General features: G+C 39.4%; 1 protein-coding gene across 1 annotated transcript in view; it reads right to left on the reverse strand.

Moving 5' to 3' along the window:
- LOC107283590 (venom factor) overlaps window positions 1-26,250 on the reverse strand; it is an 88,747-nt gene that overhangs the window by 26,546 nt on the left and 35,951 nt on the right. Inside the window, exons 18-31 of the mRNA XM_015811522.1 lie at window positions 23,254-23,365; window positions 21,338-21,423; window positions 21,087-21,226; window positions 19,344-19,556; window positions 15,694-15,757; window positions 15,276-15,362; window positions 13,881-14,084; window positions 13,178-13,253; window positions 11,372-11,534; window positions 10,039-10,134; window positions 9,012-9,162; window positions 7,120-7,283; window positions 5,906-6,064; window positions 1,021-1,171 (exon numbers count right to left, since the gene is read on the reverse strand). Coding sequence (XP_015667008.1) covers window positions 1,021-1,171; window positions 5,906-6,064; window positions 7,120-7,283; window positions 9,012-9,162; window positions 10,039-10,134; window positions 11,372-11,534; window positions 13,178-13,253; window positions 13,881-14,084; window positions 15,276-15,362; window positions 15,694-15,757; window positions 19,344-19,556; window positions 21,087-21,226; window positions 21,338-21,423; window positions 23,254-23,365 — 1,866 coding nt within the window. The remainder of the gene's footprint in view (window positions 1-1,020; window positions 1,172-5,905; window positions 6,065-7,119; window positions 7,284-9,011; window positions 9,163-10,038; window positions 10,135-11,371; window positions 11,535-13,177; window positions 13,254-13,880; window positions 14,085-15,275; window positions 15,363-15,693; window positions 15,758-19,343; window positions 19,557-21,086; window positions 21,227-21,337; window positions 21,424-23,253; window positions 23,366-26,250) is intronic.

Here is a 26,250-nt window from a genome sequence, read left to right on the forward strand (position 1 = left end):
TAATTATATTTTGAGTTTTGGTGTTAAAATAGAGTATAATTTTTGTTTTTTTATTATTTGAGTTAAAGTTTCTTTTATAATTGATTGTTTTATGAGGTGTGTTTAATCCTGTAATTAGTTCTGGGAAGTCGGGGAGGGGAGGGGATTAAGGGGAAATTATAAATTGATGTATTTAATTATTATAGGTTTATAATGGAATCGTATTAATAAGAGGATATGCTCGGCTAGTACCCCAATCTGCACTCGATGAGGTAGTTAAGAAGGCAGAGGGGATGTAGGGAGGTGGCAAGAAGGAAGGAGGAGAGGTTGTGGGTTTAGGGGGAGGAAGGAGAGGAAAGTGGATGAGGATGGAGGCAAGGCGGGGACTGCCGAGCGTATCCAAAAATGTTTTGAGTAAGATTATTTTTACTTCTTGCTGGTGTATGTAGATGCATCATTTGTATTTGCTGTTCAATTAAAAATAATAAAAATTTTATGAAAAAAAAAAAAGAGGCCTTCTGGCATGTGGCTTTTTCACCATTTGTCCAAATCCTAATTGGTATTTCAAGCCTCTTGTGGACTGCAGTTGCTGTTAGTTTGGAGTTTGTTAGGATTTATGATTGGCAATATGAATCTATTGTATTCTCCCTCAAAAGGTAGAATTTGTATTTTTTGCTAGACATCTGCCAATAGGATTGTTCCCTTTGCCTCTGAAGAAATACAACAGAAGATAGCATGCTTGTTGCCTGCCACTTCAATTCCTGTCCAATCCACATATTTCAACACCAAAACCTGTCCTTCAGTATTCTCAACACCCTCTTGTTCAGGGCAAAAGGAAATGAATTATTTTATTGACTGCAAGAACTGGATTTCAACTAAGTATGAAGTTAATAATGTTATTTTCTATCAAATGAGAGACTTTTTTATGAATAAATAGCAGAGAAAATTTGTTCTACATTGAGATCCTGATATGGTGAAAAAACTTTAATTCCCCCCCCCAAAATTCATTACAATCTACTATTTCTAGGAAGCCAAACTTACTCAATTCGATCCTTTCAACAGAAACCTCAAGATGGAATTGGTTGCAAACATTTGCATCCTCCCGTAATTGTGCATTATAGACTGTCAAAATAGTCATTGTTGCTTTTCCATCACCTGATGCTGACACAGTGAAGTCTTCATTGAGTTTGGTCTGAAAAGTAACCAGGGTTAGCATGACTTTCAACTGCAGTTCCTTGGCTACTTTGATTTTACTTGTTACTAGTACTAGTATTTTATTGTATTTGTTGTAACCTGATATGAGCTAGAGGGGGAATAGATTTCAAAATATAAGAAAGACCCAATCAAATATTTGGATGAAGAAACAACAGTATGTTAGAAAAAGCAAATCATAAAGAAAACTCCTTTCCTTCTACTTTCTGAAGACACAATGAATGTAAAACTAACCAAATTATTGTGCACCAATCTTTGCAATTTCTATGTATGTGTATATTCATAGTAATATAATGTAGTAGAATAAATGCATTTAATTTGCTGCAATAGGAAGATATCCTCAATTTTATAAACAGTGCCATCTGAAGATTACATTATATTTGTATAGTAAACTTTAAACCAGTTGAAATCTATTTTAAGGTACAATGGAAGGTAAAGCTTCCAATAAAATAGTTATTTAGAAGTTATCTCTTAGAGGCCATAGCTGGAAGAAAAAGCAGAGCGGATCCATCTGTAACTGAGAGAACTGTGTATACTTCTTAAATCAATAATCCCCTAATGAAGGGGGAAGACTGTAAGAGGCATCACTACAGAGAAGGTCATTCAAGACATTCTCGATGTACAACCACAGTTGGGCCAGAATTTTGATGCTAAACGGATGCATTCATTAAGCGAGTGATCATGTGACTGGACCCAGTATTATGACCCTTTTTACAATGGTTGTTAGACAAATCACTGCAGCCATTAAGCAAATCCGGTTTCCCCAATTGACTTTGCTTGTCAGAAGCCTGCTGGGTTAAAAAACAATAATCGAGAGAGAGAAGCCTCTCTGGATGTGTCAACTGACAGCCATGTTCACAGGAAGTCCCCCTTTTTTCTGCTTACTATCAGAAGGAACCAGCAATCCTTTAGTTTATATATGGCTCTCCTGGAATTGGGAGAGTCCCAGAATCACCCTACAAGATCCTCCATACAGCAGGGATCTGCAAATACCTCTCAGGAGCTGCACTTGGGAACATCTGGGCCTGCAATCACTTCTTTGTTGAAAAAGCAGTTGTTTTCGGATTTATTTCCCAAATGGACAATAGGTTGTGCCTTTCATTTCTTAGCCAATTTATGAGTCACAGCCTTTTACCCCTTTTTGAAGTTCTATGACATTTTTGAGACTTCTTTATTGTTAAACGAAAAGGAAGAGAGTTACTGGAGGCAAGCTAAAAAAAAGAAGCGTAGAATAGCATTTCTTTTTAATTTTGATGGACAAACATAAGGATAGAAAGTGTGGTTTTATTTTACTATTTTAAAATAATCTGTAGTCTTGGATTGCTTTGCCATGGGTGGCTGATAGTCCCCAATCTTTGTGAATTCTGATTGGCCAGAAAAAAAATATGAATAAAAATATATACCTTGACCACTAGAGGGAGCTATGAAGATGACCAAATTTGAGCTTATTTTTAGGAACGTTTTTGAAAATCTCTACAGAAAATTATTTATTTTATAGACCCACTAGATTCTAACGATATAAATGATATAGATGATATTAAAAAAGTTAGAGTTGCAATTATGTGTAGAAAGTTATCAAACCACTGATGCAATTTCATAAGTATCTGACAGAGTAAAGGACTTAAAAGCAATTTGGAATACAAACCTGACACCAATTTTTATTAAAATGATAGTTGAATAAAACGCTCTCAGCGCAACTAAAACAAGAGTTTCAAGCAAATTCACAACTTCCAAGAGGACAAGTTTGGGGCTTTTTCTTCATGGATATTAACAAGGTTGAGAATTTCTTGAGAAAGACAGATTTGATAGAATAAAATATTTTTTTTCCTCTGGAATGTCCATGAGGATAAGCTTGAGTGAGTGACTTATATTAATGAGTTAATTAGGATGGATTTTTACAAGTCTGATATACATAATTGAAAGAAAGCAATGTAGTTTCATGTTTATAAAGCGGGTTTGAAAATGTTTTTTCTTATGTTTTTTTATATACAATATTTGAGTTATTCTTAAAGTTGGTAAAATATTATTGAAAGTAAATTTGAAAGAATGGTTACAAAGAAAATTTTAAAGAAAATTCTATAGATGTTTTAAATAGATGTTTTAAAAAGGGTTCTTTCCCCTTTAAAGTTAAAGAACTTGAGAGAGTGTTAATATAATCTTGATAGTTTATAAAGATTAATAGGCACAAACAGAAATATATATTCTTTCCCACAGCAAAAAGAAAAAAAAGTGGAGATGGTTAAATTGATTGTTTAATTCAAAGAAAAGAACATATCCAATTTTGTTTCCATTTGGAAATGGCTTCTGGATTTTGTGCTTCTGTTGGAAAGAATGAAACTTTGATTTTGGCTTTGCTGATTATATATGTTTGTTGTTATAGAAATGGTTAGTATATATTATTGTGTGAAAGTAAAAAGTTAAGGCTATAGTGCTATCATCTTCTACTTTGCTAAAGAGAGTCAGAAGTTAACGACTTTCTTTTTTTTTTTTCCCTTTTGCCACACACTTTTTCCTTTCCCCTTTTTCCTCCCTTAGTTTCCCATTATTTTCATTTTCTTTGAGTTTTATATTCTGATCAATTAATTAAAAAAATCAAATCAAAAGAAGTCTGCTGGGAAGGTTGCAAATCATGATCATGTGATTGCAAGATGCAGGATGCTGCACCTGTCGTAAATGCAAGCAGTTGTCAAGCACCCAAACTGCAACCATTGTCACGGTGGGGTAGGGCAATGGTTGCACCTTTGAGGATGGGTCGTAAATCACTTTTTCTGAGGTCTTAATAACTTTCAAACACCATAACAAAATGGCTGAAGGTGGAAGACTATCTGTAGTTGGGCAGTTGCATTATTATTTCTTTTATTTATGTCATTTTTCTATATGCTAGACTATATTAGTCATTGACACTTAATCCATCAAGTATCCTATAGCACCAAGGCCTGACCATTAGTTTCAGATACAAGATGTCCCTGAGTTATGACTATTCATTTAACAACTGTTCAAAGTTATGGCGATGAAAAAAATGACTTACCGTGTTTTCCCGAAAATAAGACTGGGTCTTTTTTTTGCCTCCAAAAGAAGCACTAGGTCTTATTTTTAGGGGATGTATTACTCACCTCCAGCACCGACAGCCCTGCTCAGCAGGTCCACTTCTTCTGCGGCCGAAGGAGCAGCTTCATTCTGTAGCTGCATTCCGGGCTGCATTTTGCAATCAGGTCTTTCTGAAGGCCTATGCAACCGAGTGCCGAGCTATGGATTCAATCCATAGCTCAGTTCTTGGCTGCAGAGGCCTTCCAGAAAGGCCTGTGACCGAGAAATGCAGGCCTGGGGATGCTGCAGAAGAAATGGGCTGTCGAGGAGAGGCCTGGCTACAAGGTAAGTGGGTGCGTGGTGCGTGGGGCAGCTCCACACCCTCACCCTAGCTTGATTTTTAGTTTTGTGCCTTGTCCCCAAACTAGGTTTTATTTTGCGGGTAGGGCTTATATTAGGCCCACCCCCAAAAATCAAGCTAGGGCTTATTTTCAGGATAGGCCTTACTTTCGGGGAAACACAGTCATGTAAATACCTTTTGCAACCTTCCCAAGGGGCTTCAGACAGGCAAAGTCAATAGGGAGATATGGATTTGCTTAACAGCTACATGATTCACTTATTGACCACAGTTATTTGCTTTGATGGTCATAGAATTGGGCATGATTCATTTAACACCCACATCAGTTAATTACAGTTCATTAATATCTGGATGATTGTACAATGAACTATAATAATTCTTGACTTTACAATCACAGCTGATCCAAAGAAAAATAATGCATAACTGGACATATAAATATGTTGGGTCGCTTTGTCATTATTATTGTGGTTGTTCTCACAATCAACCAGATAATTAGACTGGGTGTGGCATTTTTATCCGTCTGCTGAGTCATCCCCAAGGACCAGGGATAGGCAGATTTTGTTCTTTGATGGTGTTAAAAGTATCATCACAGGATGTAAGCTGCTCAGAGTAAAGCTGCCTTTTGCAATTGACTGATAGTGATTAATCAATGCCGCAGGTGATTAAGTGGTACTCCAGTTGTTGTGGAATTTCACCCAAGGCCCCTATTGCTATTGGTATATTGGTAATAATCCCTGCCATAGTTTATGTTCAGTCATGTGCTTTTCCATCAAATGCTGTTTCATAAATATTTCTTTCTACTTGATTGTACCAGATCTCTCTCTATATATATTTAAACTATATTAGTATCATACATCTACTTTGGCTCTAACTTGCTTCTGCAATATCAGAAATAGTGATAGATCGTTTTAAGGACTTTATCTTCATGTACTAAGTGAAGATGTTGCGAAGTGCTCCAGAAGTCCCCCAGAGCCATTAAAATCTCTTTCCTACCAAAGATGAAATAGTTCTTGAAAGTACAGACACAATTTTGGAATATTGTATGGAGCACAGCCTTTTGCAGCTTTGTGTGAGGAAAGGGAAGTCATTTAAAACTACACTGTATGTTGACAAGCAAGTAGCCTTAAGCCAGTCTCCCCAAATCTGGTGCATGAACATGGGCTAATCTCCAACCACCACAATTGCAATAGGGAGAACTGATTAAGGTTTCTTTCGTTGTTTCACTAAATTCTGTATAGTTTCTTGAAAAAAGCTGCATTTGAACTTTAAACTCCAAAATAATTATTTCCAATGAAAGGAGTAATAAACACATTTGCTGAAATACTATACCTCTGTTGTCTGGGATCGGAGAGAATTGGTACCATCAATTCTGTAGGTTATAGGTAATTCTCGTTCTGGCAGCGTAATAACAATATCTAAGTTTAAGTCCTTATGGGAAGGCATCGCAATCTCATATTCAGCAAGAGCCTGAAACCCCACAACTGTTGCCTGAAATGGGAGAAAGGAAAAATAAGATTGTTTTCTTGGAGAATCTCAAAAAGGAACTGAAAATCCAGTGATATATTGTACCAGAGAAATAAATGTTTAACACATTGGGAAGAACATGGTGTTGGGGCTTGTTGAAATACCCAAACTTTCTAATTTTTATTATTGTCTGTTAGATCATATGATCATAAATGAGAAGATGGGCTTTTAATTGAATAATTAAATATACAGAGTTGACTTATGTACACATACATACATCTTTGAAGAGCCTTTTATCTGTAGAACTAAATGATCTAGGACAGATATGTCAAACTCGCGACGTCGCGCGATGTATCGGAGCTTTTTCCCTATTACCGGCAATGGGGTGGGCACGGTTTTGTGACGTGGCCCATGGGCCGGCAGTTTGACACCCCTGATCTAGGACAATAGGAAGTCTATGAATGAGATTTCCCTCAGCATAGATGAAGGATATAAACATAGATAATCTTCAGGTAAAAAATTCTTTCAAAAGCTATTCTTTGTTCTGTACATCAAAAGATTCATACACTTGTCTGCTAACCAAGTAGAGATAAACAATTCTCTATCCACCATGTTTTGTACTGATCTTTTCTCAGCACAAAACATTTTCTCCTATGGTTATTTTGTGCAAAGAAAGCTTACAGATGACTGAAGTGAAACCTGCAGTTTCTTTCAGTCTATCAGAGTTAGTCAAGTCCTATAGCAGCTACTTGATGCCTTGTTCTAACAGCTGAGTAGTGTCCACTGCTTAATAGCACTCACAGTCAGAAAAGTCCTCCTTATTCTTTCTGGGGGGGGGGTTCTCTGTAAAGCTTCCATTCGCCGTTTCTTGTCTTATCCTTAGGCACCATGGAGAATAAATCCACAACCTCTTCCCCGTGATAGCATTTCAACTATTAGAAGACAGCTATCATGTCTCGACTTTGCCTTCTCTTTTTCAGGTGAAACATGCAACAGTGCAGACTATTGTTTTGTTTTAAGCAGGCTAAAGTAGAATAGAGCTTAAAAGATTATAATCTGACAATAAAGCAAAGGCTCACTTGGGTTTGTCCATATGTTCCCCCATAATATTTCTGATCTGTCAGCCATCTGACTACGGGATTAGCCTCAGCAAACTTCTCCATTTTCAGCAGGGCCAACAAGGCATAAGAAGTGCCTTCAATGTTGTGGGTGAGAGCATTATGTTCTTCCCAACGATTCCCTCCTAAAAAACAGCACAGAAATAGAATTTAGCCAAACAAATAAAAATATTGGTCACTTACCTCGAAGGTGATATTTGGTTGGAATGAAAAGATTGGAAACTTAACAATTGATTAAGTCTCCCATTCTTCAAGAAAACAGATGCTATGTGTGAATTGTTGGGTGAGGTTACTCAATGACATGGAGTTGATATCCAGTTATGGTCAACTCTACCAGGTAGAAGAATCAACTTGACAGAAAAGTTAAGATTACTAATCCCAATACAGTATATCTCCATCAAGGTTACCTTGCTCACTCTCTCCCTCCCTCCCTCCCTCCCTCTCCCTCTCCCCCTCTCTTCCTCTCTCTTAATGTTATCTCTGACTCCCAGTGGGGTAGTACTTTCCTGGACAGAGATTGTGTGCAATTTGAGGCCCTCCTCTATATGTGGCTCCTGCTTGAAGAGCAGGTGGCAGCTGTGACTAGAGGGGCCTTTGCATTTATCCATCTTGTGCACCAATTGTGCCCATTGGAGGCCTTGCTCAGGGTTACTTCAGCCTAGATCACTTCCCAGTTGGACTACCTCAATGTGCTCTATCCTTGAAGGTCACCCAGAAGTTAACAACTGCTCTAGAATTCAGCAGTGTTGCAGTTACAGGTGTCCTTTGATTTGCCCATATCACACTGTTGTAGTGTGAGTTGTGCTGGGTCCATTTTCTTTCAAAGGTTATCACCTTTAAACCTACTTGGCACATGGCCAGGTTATTTGGAGGACTGCCTCTCCCTATCCACTAGATTGGATAGGGTTGCCCTGCTCCAGCTCCCTTCTCTTAAATAGTACCATCTAGCAGGACCTAGAAAGTGTATCTTTTCCATAGCAGTGCCAGCCCACAGAACACCCATCTCCTGGCATTAGGCAGGCCCCCACCCTTCTAGCCTTTCAGAAAGCCATAAAGGCTTGGCTTTCCCCACCAGGCACTGCAGTAGCATTGCAAGAGGAGCCAAGGGATTGTACTTCTTAGTGCACCAGAAAATGTTGGTTGTAGTGCCAAGTTTTTGTTTTACTGTTGTTCTGGTTTTTATTGCCCAGAGTTCTGTTTCATTGATAGGTGGCTATGTAAGTACTATAAACAATCAAACAAGGCACTTGTCTCAAATATTATCTGCATCTTTATAATCATCCTGTCTTCCTCTCCCTTCTCTCCCTTCTTCTACTCTTTAAATCGTCCATCCATTTAGCCACTCCATGCATCTCATAAAATGAGATGTAGCTCATGAAAGTTTGTGCCTTTTAATCAAAGCTGTTAGTTGGAAAATGTGCTACCAGCCCCTTGATATTTTGCCATCATAGACTAAGACAGCTTTCACCCTCCCCCACCCAGAGTAGAGAATTTGGAAATTAAAACAGTACACATTTTCTGAAGCTGAAATAGCCTCTGAGTAGAAACATGCAGAAACAGTTCTATAGGTTTTCTCATAAAAATAAAAAAACGGTTTGCATTTTCTTCAGCCTTCTGCTAGGATATACAAAAGGCAGCCTATCTGAAAAAGAACTTTACATCTATTACTCATATTTTTTTCTACTTGACAAGGCAGCTAGAAGCAAACAAATGCCACTTGCATATGGCTCTTGGTTTTATTTTTTGTCACTGCAATATCTAAAAATCTATCCATTGTGTTTGTGTTCCGAGCTAATCTTTCAAAACCCATCCACACCTGGTTTTTTCTATCTAAAACAAACCCATTTATGTACCTGTTGATGCTGCCATGAGTACCCTGTCATCCTTCAGAAGGCCTGCAGCAGCCAAAGCATAGGCGGTGAGGGCCGTAGTGTAAGGCCTTTGCAGTTTCTCGTACTTTTTGAGTAAATAATCTGCGGCCTTGTTGATGCTGCTCTCTAGAATCTAGAAATGAGGGCAGAGGGAAGAGATCCATTAGGAATGTTTGGAGGACAATTTTAGGCATCTCTATGGAACTTTATTTCCCTGAAATATGATTGGTCCCCACCCTGTTTCTTTTCTGAAAGGCCCTAAAAATATGGTTTTGTCAGTGTGCCTGGGGACCACAAATGGAGATGGAGCCAATCAAGTGGTTGATTTGACTGTGTTGCTGCTGCCATGGGAGGGGGAGGTAAGGATTATGTGGTGAATTTTAAAATGTTGTAAGAGTCACCTATTTCTGGTGTTCAATAAATAATAAATAAAGTGAATACAGTATGTGATGGCTTCTTCCTGCTTGTATGCTTTACATGCTAATAATGCAAATTTAGCCATCATATATGTTATTTTAAGGTTTTTACACAGGAAGAGATGTTGGGCATAAATTCATTAGGAATGTCTTAAATGGGGGTTCCACTAGAAAATGTCTGTAAAAGTTGCAATACTGTGTGATTCCCCTGGAGAAACCATTTCTATATACAGTAGATATTTCTAAATCTGCCTTTGAGGAATGCTGGTGATAAAAATTACAGTGCAGCAGTGAAAGGCTCTTTGATATTTAACGGTCATTAACTGATCTAAATACCTTTCTGGCTTGAAAGTATATGTGTAATTTTCTAATAGTATCCTTATTGAACTGATTATTTATCTTGGTTTCATTTGATTTGAATTGAATAAAGTATAAACCACAGCAATGCCAGTTAGACTACTTTGAGATCCTGAAGTCTTCTAATACCGAACTTGGGGGCCAAAAAGGTGGGAAAATACTATGATCAAAAAACCCCTAGAGATGTGCTCATATTTTGGCCCCTTCAAACCATTTCCCATTACAGCATCACATACATTGATATGTTCATTGCAGATTGATCTGGATTCCAATAATGCAATCAGAACGAACGATGTTAAAGATACATCTGGTTCAGCACCTTTAGTTCCTCCCTAGAAGAAAGCAACGGGGGGAGACAAAAAGAACGATCAAAGTTAATGCTAATAAATAATGCTAATAAATACTTCTCTGTAATTATACATAAGGGGTACATGGGGGAGCAACAAACAGTTAAGGTTTTTTTTGTATCTCTTGGCTGCCACCCATGTTTCACCATTCAACTTGGAGTGTTGTTGAAGAGCTGGAGTTTGAGGAAACATTCAACTTTGGGTAGCCATGAGGGAGCTATAAACTACCCTAACAAAGAGGAGAGAAAGAACAAAGGGCAGCAAACTCTGTGAAAGGAATTTTCTGCCAGTTTGTCTACAGAAGAACAAGAAATTAGTCCTTTTAATGAAACTTTCAATTATTTGCCTTAAGCCAGGCATGACCTAAGCAATTTCAAGGCTTTATACTCTGAAGCTGATCATTTGATGCTACTTCAGAAAGACAAATAAAATTCTATATATATGAAAGAGGGTGGAGGGCAGGCAAAGAGCGAAATGGGACAAATTGCCATAGCTAGCTCCCCACAGCCAGCTTGCCGCTGCCAACTCCCCTTTACCAACTTGCTGCCGCCAAGTTGCCACAGGACAACTCCACATGGTCAACTCACCACAGGCAGGCAGAGGGAGAGCCGGGGGGGGGGGAAGCAAGTGGGTGGGTAGAGCGCAGAGGTCTCATTAAGTGAAATCTTACTAAGGCTACCCTTTTTGTCCTTCAGTCCTGTTTTTTTTATTTTTTTTAATACATATTTCATAGATGGTTGCATATTCTCTGAAAAGCTACATATTTTTTGTGGTTTTGCTTATTATCTAGTGCTATAAAATATTTCATTATAGAGAAATAATAATAATAATCAAATATCCTGACTTTGCAAAAAAATCACCCTACTCGGAACTGCCTATATACTCAGATGCTACCTTAATAGCTCTTGGGGCCTTGGTTAAGACTTTAACTGTTAAGTTTTTACCAGTCCCAGACTGTGAATCAAATTGAAGATTAAATAATAATAATAATAATACCACCCAGTCTGAATATCTGGCTGAGTGTGCAATGAACAATAATAATAAAATAATGGTATATATCCACTATCATTAGAGAAGAAGTTAGCAATAAACCACCTTGCACAGTACAATCTTTTCTTTAATACACGGGTTTGGATTTTTTGTTAAGAACTTGAAAATCTCTACATTTATTTAAATCTACATTTATTTAAATCAAGCAGGGGAGGGAGGGAGGAGACCATACCAGCATTTCTCCATGGATTACAGGGGCATTTTCTTTAAACACTCCATCTGGTTGTTGCCTGTTCAGAATGAGCCACTTCACACCTCCACAAATGATTTCATGGCTAATATCTGGTACAACTTTGGTAGCCATGGCAAAGACTTTTACAACATATGCTGTTAGCCTGTGAAGAAGATAAAGCCAAATATGACTAGGTTGCTGCTAGCTAGAAGGGAGAGGGGAAGAGTGGCTTGTCCAGAATCACTACACCACTATATTACGGCACAACAGTAGAAGCTGTGGGTGTGTTGATGGGAAACATTTAAAGATTAAAATTGGTTGTCCCCATCTCTCCTACAACCCTGGAAGAGAAAAAAAAGTTCAACTAAGGACTCAAGGCTATATCAAGAGAAATAGTGCATTGAGTCAGTTTAAAAGGAATTACAATGATGTAATTATAATTACATAGGAATTGTAACAGTACATAGGAACAAGAGCTTTGGAAGAAATGCAGGATAAGAGTTAAGAGAATGAGAATTCCTTAATTCAGTTCCTGTGACTATCAAAAATGAACTCTTAGCATTTGCTCCATATAGGTTAGTAATAGTTGGTGGAACTGAGTTCTTTCAGAGGGTAGCTCCCCACTGAAATAGCATATCTATCTATTCAGAGAGCCGGCCTAGAAAGCCGGAGATTGTGCATTCTAGGCCTCCCTTAGGCATGAAAGCCAGCTGGGTGACTTTGGGCCCCTCGCCCTCTCTCAGCCCAATTTCACCTCACAGGGTTCTTGTTGTGGGAAAAATAGAAGGCAGGAATATCAAGTATGTTCATCACCTTGAACTGACCAAAGAGGGGAAGAATCTAGTGATAGTAATAGCAGCAACAGCTCAATCCCATGGAATCAGTGTTTCAAGTGCTTCCACTACCTTGAAGCAGAAGAACATTCTGATTCTTATTTTAATGAAAAAAAATAGAACTGATTGATACTAAATACTAGACATGAGAAGACCAGAGGGAGACATATTATATGGTGTTGAAGGAAAAGTCTTCATCATGGTTCAGTCCAAGCCAGGAATAAACAACATGGCGACTGCTTTAGAAAGAAGGTTGCAGTTTATTGAAGAGGAGAGCCAGACAGGAAGATGGCTCTGGAAGAAAAGAGAGGGAGTGGGTTTTTATACCTTCTTGAGCCTTTTGTTTGGAGTTGTTCCTGTGGCATGAACTTTGACCTGAGTCTGAGTGTGCCTTTCTGGTATCCTGATGGTGGTGGGTTAATCCTATTATGTCCCAAAGGTCAATCCTGCTTCGCAGGGGCTGATGACTCTTAGATTTTTGGTGTGAGGAATTGTTGATTCTAAGGATCTTTTTTCCTAATCCCAGCTTCCTGACTCCAATCTTTCTGACAAAATTATCACATCTGCATTTTGCAGACTTGGTTTCTGTCTGGGACAGAGAGACTTGGGGGGCAGGGTTGGTTTCTGCTTTTAAAATCCTTTAGGGAAATATATTCTGCCTTTTCAATATTTCCAAAAATATTTCTTTCTCGGGGGGGGGGGACTGACTTCCCACAATAGGTAAGCCATTATCAGAAAAGAGTATTTTCTCTGAAAGTGTTTTGACTGAAGCACCACATGGGAAGGAGCTACTAGAAAGAAGGGGATGGTAGGTAGCTAGAAAGCAATTAAGAAAGCAAAAAACAAAATGCAAAGACAGAGAGTCAGATGCTTCAGCAGAAGTTAGAAAATGAAAATATATGAACATTTATAGGGGAAGTTAGAGGAAAGCCCTTCCATGATCTCAAAGTAATGGTTACAGTTTTGTCCATACCAAGAACTAGAGGCACGGTTTACAAATGCTGCATAGGAATGGTCAGCTTTCTTGTACACCAACTGCTGGGTGTAACCTGAAAAGGGACAAAGTAGAAAGAGCTGTGAAATTTAGCTCCAGCCATACAAAAGCACACTTGAATCCAGAGCAGTTTTGCATTCCTCTTTCTTTGCTGTGAGTCTCATTGGAACTGATTTTCCTTTGCACAATTCTTTTGATTTGTGTTCTGGTCTCAGTGTAAAACTACCCCACTCTGCTATTGAGATTCTGAAAGCAAGCAACCTTAACAACAACAACAAAAGAAACTGAAGAATAAAATTTATACCACTGTTCTGTATGCCTGAAAAACAGGCATTTGATATCAGAACAATACTTCCAAACTCACCACAAAAAGAGATGAAAATGTCTTTCCATTTAATAGAATATTGTGATAATTCCATGAGCCGATATGTAAATATTTCTCAGCAATAACTATGACCATCTCCACTCCTCCAGGCTAAAGAAGTGATATACTTAGCTAAGCTAGCAGAAACTTACCTTGTGAAAGAAAAACAATAACAACAACAAAAAGAGTCCCATCATACATTTAAGAATACTTGGCTTCTTGACTTCTGTGGGTCTTATATGTGTTCATTTTAGGGATGAATGAATCTGACATTTCCATCCCCTGAGGAAAAACATGTCTGAAGACAGCTTGCCTTACCCTTCTTGATCTGTTGGACAGCTTCAGTCCTGCGATCCACACCAAGAGTCTCCCACTGCCCTGTTGTGTCCAGATAGTAGGTGGCAATAACCGATGGAGTCATGGTGATCATATTTTGCTCCCCACAGCCATAAGGAGTGATAATGAGATGACTGAGTTTACTTCCATCAATTGAGTTTTCAACAATCTGAGCCACACGGTCACCTGAATGTGAAAAAATTGCCAAGCATGTTAGAAGCTGGGTACTTTGTGATCTTGCTTTAAGCTTCAATACCTTTATGGCAAATAATTAGTCTAATCTTGCTTCCAACTCCACTACCCTTCCTTTAGAGCATTGAGCCTGAGATAATTAGGTTCCAGGACCAATTAGAAGCTTTATTAACTAACTTATTTAATTCAGTTTCAAGATTGCCAGACTCCTTAGCAATTCTGGATGGCTTGCAGTTAAGAAGAAGAAACAATACATATAGAAAATATATAGCTGACCAAAAGATTGTCAGGCCTGTCCCAGCTTGGGCATTTAGGAAAGAAAGACCCTCAACTCCATTTGCAGTGAAAGGTATACTTTTACGAAAGCCAAGTGGTTACAGTGCAGGAAAAGCCAGATCTGGGGATTCCTGTGTAAAGCCATTTCTTTTCCCCTCTCCTAGGCTCTCCCCCCTGGTCATCTTACTAGTGTCCAATAAAGTTTAAATTAGTTGTTTTAGTAACAGTTCTGAAGTTTGATGCCTCTTTGATAGGCATTCGTGTTCTGTTCCTATGCCAGTGTCCTTGGATTGTTCAACTCGTGTCTCTGGTTGGCACTTCTGCTTCCTGTCATACCCTCTCCCTGCATTCGCCTTTCCCTTCCCTCATACTTTATGGCAGGCTGTCATTAAAGCAAAGTAGGGTTGAAGCAGTGTGATGGCAGATCTGACATTAACTCAATACCAGTAGAAAACCAAACTTTTAAAGGGACTCCACAAGGAAAACCACCAATTTTTAAATGACTTTTTGAATGTTATTAGAATTGGACATGTATGCATCTGGGGAAGAGTGGCATTCCAGACAGCAGGCACTGCAACAAAGAAGGAACGCTTCTTAGGTCTCATGAGATTACACTGTTTAAACATCAGGACCTGGAGCACACTCACTTTGATTTCCCCAGATGGACAAAAGTAATAAGGTTAAATGTCAGAAGTGGGATAGATCCACTGTACCTGTGAATCCAATAAAAAGACTTCATCTATTCATCTATGCTTCATCTATTCATGAACGGAAGGGCAGAGAGCTATTGTCCTATCCAGGAGTCCATCTCCAGCACCAGTGGACTGCAGCAAGAATTGGGCTGGGGAATATTTCATTTTCTCTGTTCAACCGATGTAGGAGCCTGGATTTCAAATAACTAGTTCTTACCTTGAACACTAATTTTGGTTTCGATTTCTGTGTCAGGTACCTTGTCATCTAATTTATTGGCTTTAACCAATTGTTCCTGTGTTCCACCTGAAAAATGAAAAAGAAAATGAGGAAAATTATAGGAACAGAAAAATACCACATTCCACATTAAGTACCTCTTTGGCATTGTTTCTAATAATCAATTATAAATGGAATTCAACACAGTTATCTTAATAACCACTTAATAGGAAGGAATATAATTGTCTGTGAGCACATAACTTTTGCAAAGTAAAATAACTTTTATTTGAAATTGTCGTGGTAAAAAGATCCTCTCTTTTCTCTGGAAACAATAAAGCAAGTGGGTGAAAGGACTGTGACATCCCCAGGACTTAGTAAAAGGTATAATGGGAATTAATGAGTAAGAATGAGAGTTACTCACCAACTCCTTTTATACTTGGCTCCAATTCAATAACAGTCACAATATCTTTCCGCATCCCTTCAGGCTGTTATAGAAAAAGATACCAGAACAATTCTTTATGAGAGTCTAATTACAAATAAAAATATGCATGACAGCAACAAGTACTTCAAAACAGCAATACAAAGACTCCCCTGTAGCATCTCTTAGAAATATAGTAAAATATTCAGTAATAGAATTGTAGCTTGGATGCACAATAGAAAAAGACTTAGGTCAGCCTCATATCTTCTTAACAGGCAAATCAGCATGGCCCTCTATTGAGGATTAATTTCTATTTATCCACCAGTCCACCATCGGGTCTTAATGGATCCTTGCCCCCTTCTGTAACTGGATATTCTGGAAGCCCTGAGCTTCCTTATCTAAGATTAAGGGGGGGGGGGAGGACAAGAATGACTCTGGTCACTCAAGATGTTCTTGCTTATTCTTACTGTACTGACTCCCATGCTTTCTTCCTGCCCAATAACAGCTGCTGTATGTTGTGTGCGTAGCCTGCCTCTCACAGAGTGATATTCCATATATCTGATGAAGTTTAGACAATAAAAGCATTGCCAGTCTTTAAAATGTTGCAAGGCTGATGTGAGTTTTGTTGCAGAAAAGTAATACTCCCTGTCCAATTAGATTCGTCCTGGTGCTATTTGGGCTTACTCCACCTTGGGTGACTTCCAGATAAGTTAGCCTTGCCTGTGATGATTGTGAATTCTGGGATTTGTTTTGGAATCTATTGTCCCAGCACACCCAGGGAGTAGTAGACTGGGGAAAGCTATGTTAGACAGAACTTTGAATTCCCAGCGTTTCTTGTACTGGTTAAGATGTTTTTAATTCTTTGGTAAGAGCCCCAAAGGTCCTGCCCCCCCACATCCATGTGCTTAGAAATATCTAAATGACAGGAAGCATCATCCAAAAGGATTTTTCTCCAAAAGTCACTGAAATTCATGGAGATTCTGATTTTCTCCTATTTTTCTTTAAAATGTATTTTATTATTATTACTATTATTATGAAATACAATACTATGCCAACTTATTCATCGATCTATTCTACTGTGCAACTTTAAATACTATTTGCATCCTGGGTATTAAATAGTGCTGTTATCTTACAGTAGTATTCTTGGGGTCAAACATTCATGCTGTTGCTTTATTTATCTAATAAAATTAGTGCTTACTGATTGGACATTTTAATGCTTTAACTTCTTTTAGGTTGCTGGAATTTGGTCATAACAAAGAATGTGTTCACATGTGGTTTCATAATCTAAATATGCAGCCCTACTTCTATTCATTTTACTTATTCAGTGTTTCCCAACTTGATACCTTCCAGATATGTTGGATAACATTCCAATTATCCCCAATTACCCTATCAATATCCATATATATCCTTCTAAAAATGCTTTTGATGATTTGCCAGTTTCTGAAACTGTTTGTAATGATCCAAACAGCCAAGGGTTTAGGAAAGAAGTGTTTTAGAACATCTGCTAAACTTTCTTGGATAAAGAAATGCAAGAATGCCTTGCAAATAACAGATTACAAGTACAGGTAGTCTTTGACTTACAATCACAGTTGAGCCCAACATTTCGGTTGCTAAGTGAGACATTTGATAAGTGAGGTTTGCCCCATTTTACAGCCTTTCTTGCCACAGTTGCTAAGTGAATCACTGTACTTGTTAATTTAGTAAAACAGTTTTTAAGTGAATCTGGCTTCCCCATTGTCTTTGCTTGTCAGAAAGTGTGATGACCCAGGGCCCTGAACGGAGCAAAGCAATCAGTTGGCCAGAGCAATAGTCTTTTTAATCACTGCCAAAGTTCACCCAACAGCCCCCACATATGCTGGCACAAGTTCAAACAAAACAGCCAGGGAAGTTTACACTGTTATTAAAGCAAGACAGATAACAAGCAAAGGTATGATCCTTTTAACTCCCAGCTTGCCTGTGAACTGCGAACTGCAAACTGCAGACTGCAAGGAGGATCAGCAGGAAGAAAACTGGTCCAGAATACAAAGTGTCCAGGTTACAAGAGCACACTATCTCAAGATTTCACGTTTGTTCCCGGCAAATGCCCCACCCCACAGCGTCTCCTTAAATCCTACTCCCCAGGTGTGCCTTGTGGAGTGGGGCGGGACGCTCTCCTCCTAAGCAAGTGAGCCTGCCTCCGTTGTTCCCTCCTCCTCTCTGCTCTCCTTGCTCTCGGATCAGGTGGGGAGGGGCCTTGCTCCTCGCCTGAACTCTGCCTTCCCTGTTCCAAACCTGAAGGCCCTGGCCTGCCTCAGCCTGCTCCTCCCCAGAGTCCTCCGAAGCCACAGACACCCACTCCTGGGCCTCAACAGGGAACTCCATATCTTCCTCAGAGTCGGGCTTGGACAAAGCATGACAGAAAGTTACAAAAGGTGATCACATGACCCCAAGGACACTGCAACCTTCATAAATATGACTCAGGTGCCAGGCATCTGAATTCTGATCATGTGCCCATGGGGATACTGCAATGGTTGTAAATATGAAAAATGGCCATGAATCACTTTCTTCAGTATCGTTGTAACTTCAGTCACCAAACGAACTGTTGAAAGTTGTGGACTACCTGTACCAGAAACTAGCAGGTTGCTACTTGCAATACTAATGGCAGCTAGCCTTGTACTGCATTTTTATTATACCCAGTGTTCAACATGAATTATTTTTGAATGGGATCAACTGCATTCACTTCCTAGTTATTGGCAATTATTTTCACATCTGTTTGTAACCACTGTTCTCCAATCTTCTGCTCCCAAACTTCATTTTGAAAAGCATCCAGCCTGCACACTCTTGTAAACCTTGTTCTTATTAGCTGAGAACTATCCATACAGATCTAGCTTGGGTTATTGTGCAGAGATGTGTTTGAATGGCTTCTATTTCTATATTTTTGAAATGGCTGGTTTGATATTTTTCTTTTCAGAACTCAATAGTATTATTAAATTTGTTAGAATTTGTGGTGGGCAAGCATTTTAAGGGCTAAGACAAAGATGTCATCCCATTCCAGTCCAAGGATAGGAGGGAAACACATGCCTACCCTGGCAATACCACAGTGCCTTGCCATAGGGAACTCTTAAATTAATCTGGCTAGTCACTCTACATACTTTTTTTTTCTTTTTGGCAATATTGCTATTCTTAGCCCTTGGTCTCACACCCATCCACCTGCCCGCCCACCAAATCACACCACTGAGGTGTAAGGGGTAATTGTTTCATGTGGCAGAGATTTATTTTTATTGCGGTTGGGGGAGGGATTGGTGGGGGGAAGACTGGACCAAAAGAATCCTGGCTGCAACAGTGAACATATTTGCTTTGCATGAAAGAACTCCCCAAGCAGTGAGGTCTGCCCCCATTTCCCCATTTTCAAATCAACCAAATTTTGCTATGGGAAGATTTTAGGAGTTTTCAAAGGACAATCAGAACAACAGGACAGTCCAAGATGGATAACAAATTAGACCATTTTAGCCACCGTGGTAGACATGCCATTGTGTGTAAAGTTTTGAGACCAAAATTCCTTTCTGTTGAAATGGAGGAAGATAGAGGGTGCATTTATTAATAAAATTAATGTAACCCCTGGCTACAGCCTCTCTTTCTCCAGAAGCCATGAGGTAATCCCACTTGTTACTTACTACAACTTTCAGTTTCTTCTTCACACCATCAGATGCCAACTGTCCCCGGACACTTGCTCTGACCTCAATATCATGCAATCCTTGCTGTAATGGGACTATGACAAACGGTACTGCCCAGGAGGACAGGGCTTTAATCTTGACCTGCGTTCGGTATCGTTGTGTTTCTGTGGAAACACTGCAGAAGGCTGGGTTGTGTAACAGTTCCACTCGCACCTAGTGGGGATGAGAAAAGCAGATGAGCCATGAGGCAGTTTTGGCCGTGAGAATCATTTAAAATCCAGCTCTCCCATAGATGACACAAACACATTCCTCACTGAGTCTATTCCTGCATCAGCAAGTCATTGTGATACATGGAAGGACATGTAGAAGAGGGGTGCACATACATCATATCATGCAATTTATTCTTCACTTCACTTCTTCATGGACTGATAGGAAATAGGACTGTGTGAAAATTCAATGCATCAGAGTATTCATGCAAATAAGGCCACCCAAATATTCAGCCTAATAAGAGCACTTCTCACTAGAAAACACAAATGGAGCAGAGATGATGATCTAAACCAGTGTTTTTTAAACTGTGATCTGAGGAGCCCTGGGGGGTGTCCTCTAAAACCCTCACAGGGGCCCACAATATCAAAATTATTTGCCAGGGAGTAAAGGTATTTTCCAACATTTAAAAGAATGTTACTCTTCTCGTTATTATTTTTATTTGTTAAAAGGCAATTTTTTTCATGAAAAATATTCTATTGGTTAATATGTGATGGGTTTAATGTTGTTTTTTCATGATTCAGTAAATAAATACCTGTGTTTCCCAAAAAATAAGACTGGGTCTTATATTTTATTTTGGACCAAAAGACCCATTAGGTCTTATTTTGGGGGCATGTCTTGTTTTACGGCCGGCCAGCCGCTCCCTCCCATCATCTGTTTGCCTGCGGCCGCAACAGCTTACAGAGCTTCCCAGGGCAGATGCATTTTTCACCTGCATGGAAAACTGATGGAGACTGGAAGCTTCGTCTACTTGCAAATGGGGCGCTCTGAAACGGAGTGATTAGCTCCATTTCAAAACACCCCATTTGTAAGCAGACGAAGCTTCCAGTCTCTGTTACTTCTCCATCCGGGCAAAAAGTGTTTGGATGCCTATGGGGTGCTTGGAAATGGAGTGATTGGCAGCACGTCTGGATCGCTTGCGTCCGCCCCCCCACCTCTGCCTCCACCTTTGGACTTACCTGTGCTGTGCCAAGGAGCCAGCGGGTTGTGGCTGCTGCCGGATACTGTCAGCACCCACGCACTCGCCGCTTCTTGTGCTGGCCACGCCCATTCCCCCGGGCTTATTTTTGGGGTAGGGCTTATATTAGGCCCACCCAAAAAAAATAAGGCTAGGGCTTATTTTCAGAGTGGGTCTTATTTTCGGGGAAACACGGTATTAAAATGCATCCATTTTAATTTTTAATATGGTAAAGATTGAGAAATATAGCCCATACAAATAAAAGATCTTTGAGGGACCTCCATAATTTTCAAAAGGGGGAAGGGGCCCTGAAAGCAAAAAGTTTAAGCAACTCTGATCCAAACAGCCTTTGCAAACAACCATTGCCTCCATCGCTGGCACTTTTTTTATTGGTCAGAAAATGCTGTGGCTTAGAGTTGGAAACACATAAACTCTGGCTGTCAGAGAATTGATAGCAACACAAGTCATGCACATTTCCTAATTTCTAAACCCCCCCCTCTTGTCACAGTCCCAAAACTTACATCAATATCATCATCAACGTAGTTGTACAGAATAGCTCGAACCTCCACCTGCTCATTCTTCACTACTGAATACGGCAGTCGAAGATCAATGAAGAAATCCTTCATGACTGTTATTTCATAAGGTTCAGCCACACAGATCCCTGCAAGGAAGGCCAATGGCAAAGCCCCCCCCCCCAAACAATAATTTTACTTTAATTCTTAGGTGCTTTTCATATCTACCAATTTTAGCTCTATCGTTCATAATTCTTTACCTTTTGTGGGTGTAATGCTCACAGCCAGCACCTCCCAGGTTGTGATGGAATCCCTCAGATAAAAAGGCACTGTCTTGCTTGAAATCCTAGGGACAAAATGAAATGTGTTATGTCAGTGCTTTTCAACCTGTGGTCCGCAGACCCCTGGCTTGAAGAAATGTTATGATTTAAATCTTGAGTTATGTCTTGGGGGTCTGTGGCCATGGTCCATGGCCACAAAAGGTATTTAAAGGGGGCCGTGGTGAAGAAAAGATAAGAACTACTGTATTACATCATTGCTGTGCAGAGCTATTATGGTGTGCATTTGGAAGCTAATATCAGATAGACAAATCCTAGAGTTACCAATCATATAGCATCCTTCCTTCCAAAAAGAGCTGAGAATCAGTGGGAAACACAAAGGCGTTCCAAATGGAAGTTGTCGTCAGCTACTTCTCTCATTAAATTCTAAGTTTACAACAGGGGGGTTTCAAAATAAAATACTCATTTTGAAAGCAATCTACAGTAATATTGAAAATAGATGTGATAATACAATTTGATTGCTGCTGTATAAATAATCCCCAACTACCTATTCATAACTTTGAAATCAACTTCAAGGTGACTCACTTTCACATTTTCTTTATCTGCGTTATCTTCAAGATTCTACTAATAGCTTCCAAAGATGCCCTGGGATGGGAAACGATACAGAACAAACCAGTCTAGTCCAAGTGGCAAGAGCTGAAAAGCAGCTTTCTTTGCAACTACCATTTCCTGGTCCTTCTACTGTCTTCCATATAGGAGACTCCAAAGAGAAGATGCGTTGTTGCTGCTAATGGGGTCCTTCATCATGAAGTGTTGTGAGGTGTGGAAAACACCATATGCCAATGCATATCTCTATTTGGTTGAAGCTACTGGTTTTTTTCAAGAGGACCTAGGTCAGTGATGGTGAACCTTTTAGAGACCCAGTGCCCAAACTGCAACCCAAAACCCACTTATTTATCACCAGGTGCCGGGTGGATGTGGTCACAGTGGTCATGGCAGACAGGGTGGGTGGGGTCAGGGTAGCGGGGGCCAGTCCATCACCATCTCCGGGGCATGGCACGTGTGCCCACAGAGAGGGCTCTGAGTGCCGCCTCTGGCACGCGTGCCATAGGTTCGCCACCACTGACCTAGGTCCTTTGATCCTGGCTGATAACTCTGGATTAACTTGGCTAAGATGAATATATCAGAATTCATGGCTTTTCACAGGACAATATGAGTTTAAGCAGGGTGTATCAAGCCTTCAATAATGTATTATGGATGCAGAAAGGCAATTACATTTGTCAACCCCCCTTTTTTAAAGCAGCCAGTTTTCCTTTTTTTAAACTAGCCTAAACCTTAGCACATTTGCACATTTGCACGATCTACTCCTGAAGGAAAGTTTGGGAAATCCCTTAATTTTTAAGAGTCTGTCCTAGTGGCAAAGAGATAGTTGAAAATGCAATCCATGTATTGATATATTGCTGATTTTATAAAAGCACATGTCCATGTCTTAAATTCCCTTATTAAGTAAATTTCTGGGTAACTCAGATTTATTTTATGGACAATGTGGTAAAATTTTATTTTATTGTTTGTAAAACTCACTGTAACAAATCATATTGATTATTTAATTAGTGTTCCATTTTTTATGTTGTAAGTTTTAATGTCTACCTTTTTTAAAATGGAATTCTTGTTGTTAACCTTAATAAAGAACAGACTGACAAGTTGCCACCATAGAAATGAGCAAAAGCTTTTCTCTTCTAAAGGAGGTGAAAAATAAACCCCAAGTTTTACTCAGGACTTTATCTGATGACTTTCCTCTTGGAAGAGACACCATCCCCATTCCTGTATAAATTTTTGCAATCATTAGATTTTCCTTTCAAGTGAAAAGTGGGCTAATATAAATAGCCAAACTCCAGTACCCTTCATTGTTGGGCACTGCATTCAGGTTCTCCGTTAGCCACAGCCAGCTCTCAGGAAAATCAGATCTCGAGATGATGTTATCTTCTCCAAAGAACTGATCTTCAAAATCACCTGGAAAACAGGATGCATGATGGAATAAGATATTGTTTCTTTAACAATACTTTATCAAATAACCCACAGTTAATTAGATTCATATATTGCAGTAAACTATCAATTATCTTTACAAAACCCAAAATACTAAGCCAAATCCAAAATATTATGCAAAACCCAGCCAATCTATGAATGATATTTTACTCTGGAGTTGCTTCAAGTAGTGAAAACACAGACTAACTGGTGTAAGAAAAAATATATTAGCAATATCTTACTTTAGTGTTAAGATTAATATTAATAGGGTGGATAGAGTCAGTACTATTTGAGACTCTAAGTCTCATATGAAAGCATCTTCATGGAGGATCCAGTTTATCTTACATAGCTTATTGACCAGTCATTTCCACTGCTCTGTTTAACACAACGATCTCATCAATTTACACTCTACAAGGTGGGTTTACTAGCATCAATTCAGCCTATGCATTTTCTGACCTATTTGGGAAAATGCTTCTTCATGGGAACATTGGCTGAACAGGATAATTCTATTTCATCATTTGAGGTAGATAGCTAGATATTTTCTAAGTAGCAAAATAGTTGGTTAATCAAAGTATACTTTCCCTCTCTTGCTATTCTGATAGATGTACTGAACATACAAACTGGCACAATGCTGCAACATTTCTTTCTTGAAAGCTCAGACTATTTGGAACGGGATACTCTGTAAGGCAACTGGTACTGTTTCCATCACATACAGTATTAGATATAGTAGCAAGGACTGGAGGGAAGGACAGTTAAAATTCCCATTGGGGGGAGCCCCGCCTACTCCTAAAGAAAACGGCGGGAGATATGGATTACGCTGCGATTTTGCCTCCTCCCTCAGTGAGTCAGACTTGAAACCCCTCCCAATGGAATACGGAGATTTGGCTGAAGCCTTCAGCGAACAAAGGGTGGACGAACTCCCCTCTCACCAATCCACAGACTGTGCTATTGAGATCATCCCAGGGGCGAAACTGCCAAAACCAAAAATGTGCTCTATGACTCCCAGGGAATTAGATGAACTAGGAAAGTTCATCAAAAACAATCTGGAGCGGGGTTTTATAGAGCCAGCTAGACCCTGGGTAGCAACCCCTGTATTATTCAGAGAAAAGAAACATGGCTCTCTTTGTCTCTGCATGGATTATAGAACACTATGTGCGTGGAGAACATGTATCCATTATCTTTAATGAAAGGCATGTTAGCGCACTTATCTAAAGGGAATTTTTTTTTTCAAAACTAGACTTGAGAGAAGCTTATTACCATATATGGATAAAGAAAAGGGATGAATGGAAAACTGCTTTCAATTGCCCACTTGGTTGCTTCCAATTTAAAGTTCTCCCAGTTGGGCTACAAGGGGCTCCTACAGTATTCATGCAACTGATTAATGAGGTCCTACATGATCATCTGTATAAAGGAGTTTTGGTTTACCTGGATGATATCCTTATTTACACCGAAACCAAGATGAGCACATTAAATTGGTCAGAGTGGTATTTAAAAGGCTGCACTCTGCCAAGCTGTATGCCAAACTGTCAAAGTGTGAGTTCCACAAAGATGGTATTGATTACTTGGGCTATCGTATATCTAACGAGGGAATAGAGATGGACCCAGAGAAAGTAAGAGCAGTCTTGGACTGGGCTCCTCCAAAGACCAGGAAACAGCTCCAAGGTTTCCTAGGATTTGCGAACTTTTACAGATAATTCATCCCATCTTTTGCACAGATTGCACTCCCAATCACAAACTTGTTAAAAACCAGAGGGGGGGGGGGATAAGCCAAAACCCAGTCAACTGTTAAAATGGACAGGAGAGTGTCAAGCAGACTTTGAGAAATTTAAGAGACTTTTTATATGGAACCGGTTTTGAAACATCTGGACCCAGAACAGCCATTTATAATTCAAGAGGATGCTAGTGATGTGACTGTGGGAGCAGTTTTATTCAGAGAAATAAAGAAGGACAATTACAACCTTGTGCTTACACCTCTAGGAAATTATCAGACTGAGCAGAAGTGGGAGAGCAGCTTGGGAGAAGGAGGCATATGTGGTACGAGGTGCTCTCCTCACTTGGAGGCATTTCCTAGAGGGGAGTAAAATACTGTTTCAAGTATGGACTGATCATAAGAATCTTGAAGCCATGAAAACCCCCAGGGAGCTCTCCCCTAAACAAGCAAGATGGTCCCAACATTTCCATTGTTTTGATTTCACTACTCATTACCTCCCTGGGGAAAGAATTTTTTAGCTGACGCATTATCCAGGTTACCACAATATAACAGTAAGAAAGCAGAGGTGACTAAACCATTTTTACATCCTCATCAATTAGCAGCCCCTGTAACCACCAGAGCCCAGTCAAAACCTGTGGCTCCTATCAGAAAGACTTTGTTGCAGGATTTAAAACTGTGTTAGAGTCTGATAAGTGGTTTTGAAACCACAATAACCTGTGTGTGTTAAAAGATGGATTAGCATGGATTGGAGAAAAACTTTATGTCCCAGCACCTTTAAGGCTTAAAGTAATGCAAGCAGGACATGACTCGAAAAGTGTTGGACATTTTGGATTTGTAAAGACCTTAAAAGGCCATTTTGATGGCCTGCATTGAAAAAGGACATAGAAACCTACGTCACTAGCTGCCCCACATGCGCAGCGGCTAAACGGTGGCAAGGGAAATCCCCAGGACTGCTTCAACCGGTAATAATAATAATAATAATAATAATAATAATAATAATAATAATAATAATAATAATAATAATAATAATAATAATAATAATAATAATTTAATTTATATACCGCCCTTCTCCCGCAGGACTCAGGGCGGTGCACAGCATATTAAAACAAGTACAAATACAAAATACAAAAAATATAGACCCCTATAAAACCAAATTAAAAAC

Source organism: Protobothrops mucrosquamatus, unplaced genomic scaffold (genome assembly GCF_001527695.2).
Source record: "Protobothrops mucrosquamatus isolate PMUCROS unplaced genomic scaffold, P.Mucros_1.0 scaffold44, whole genome shotgun sequence".
NCBI lineage: Eukaryota > Metazoa > Chordata > Lepidosauria > Squamata > Viperidae > Protobothrops > Protobothrops mucrosquamatus.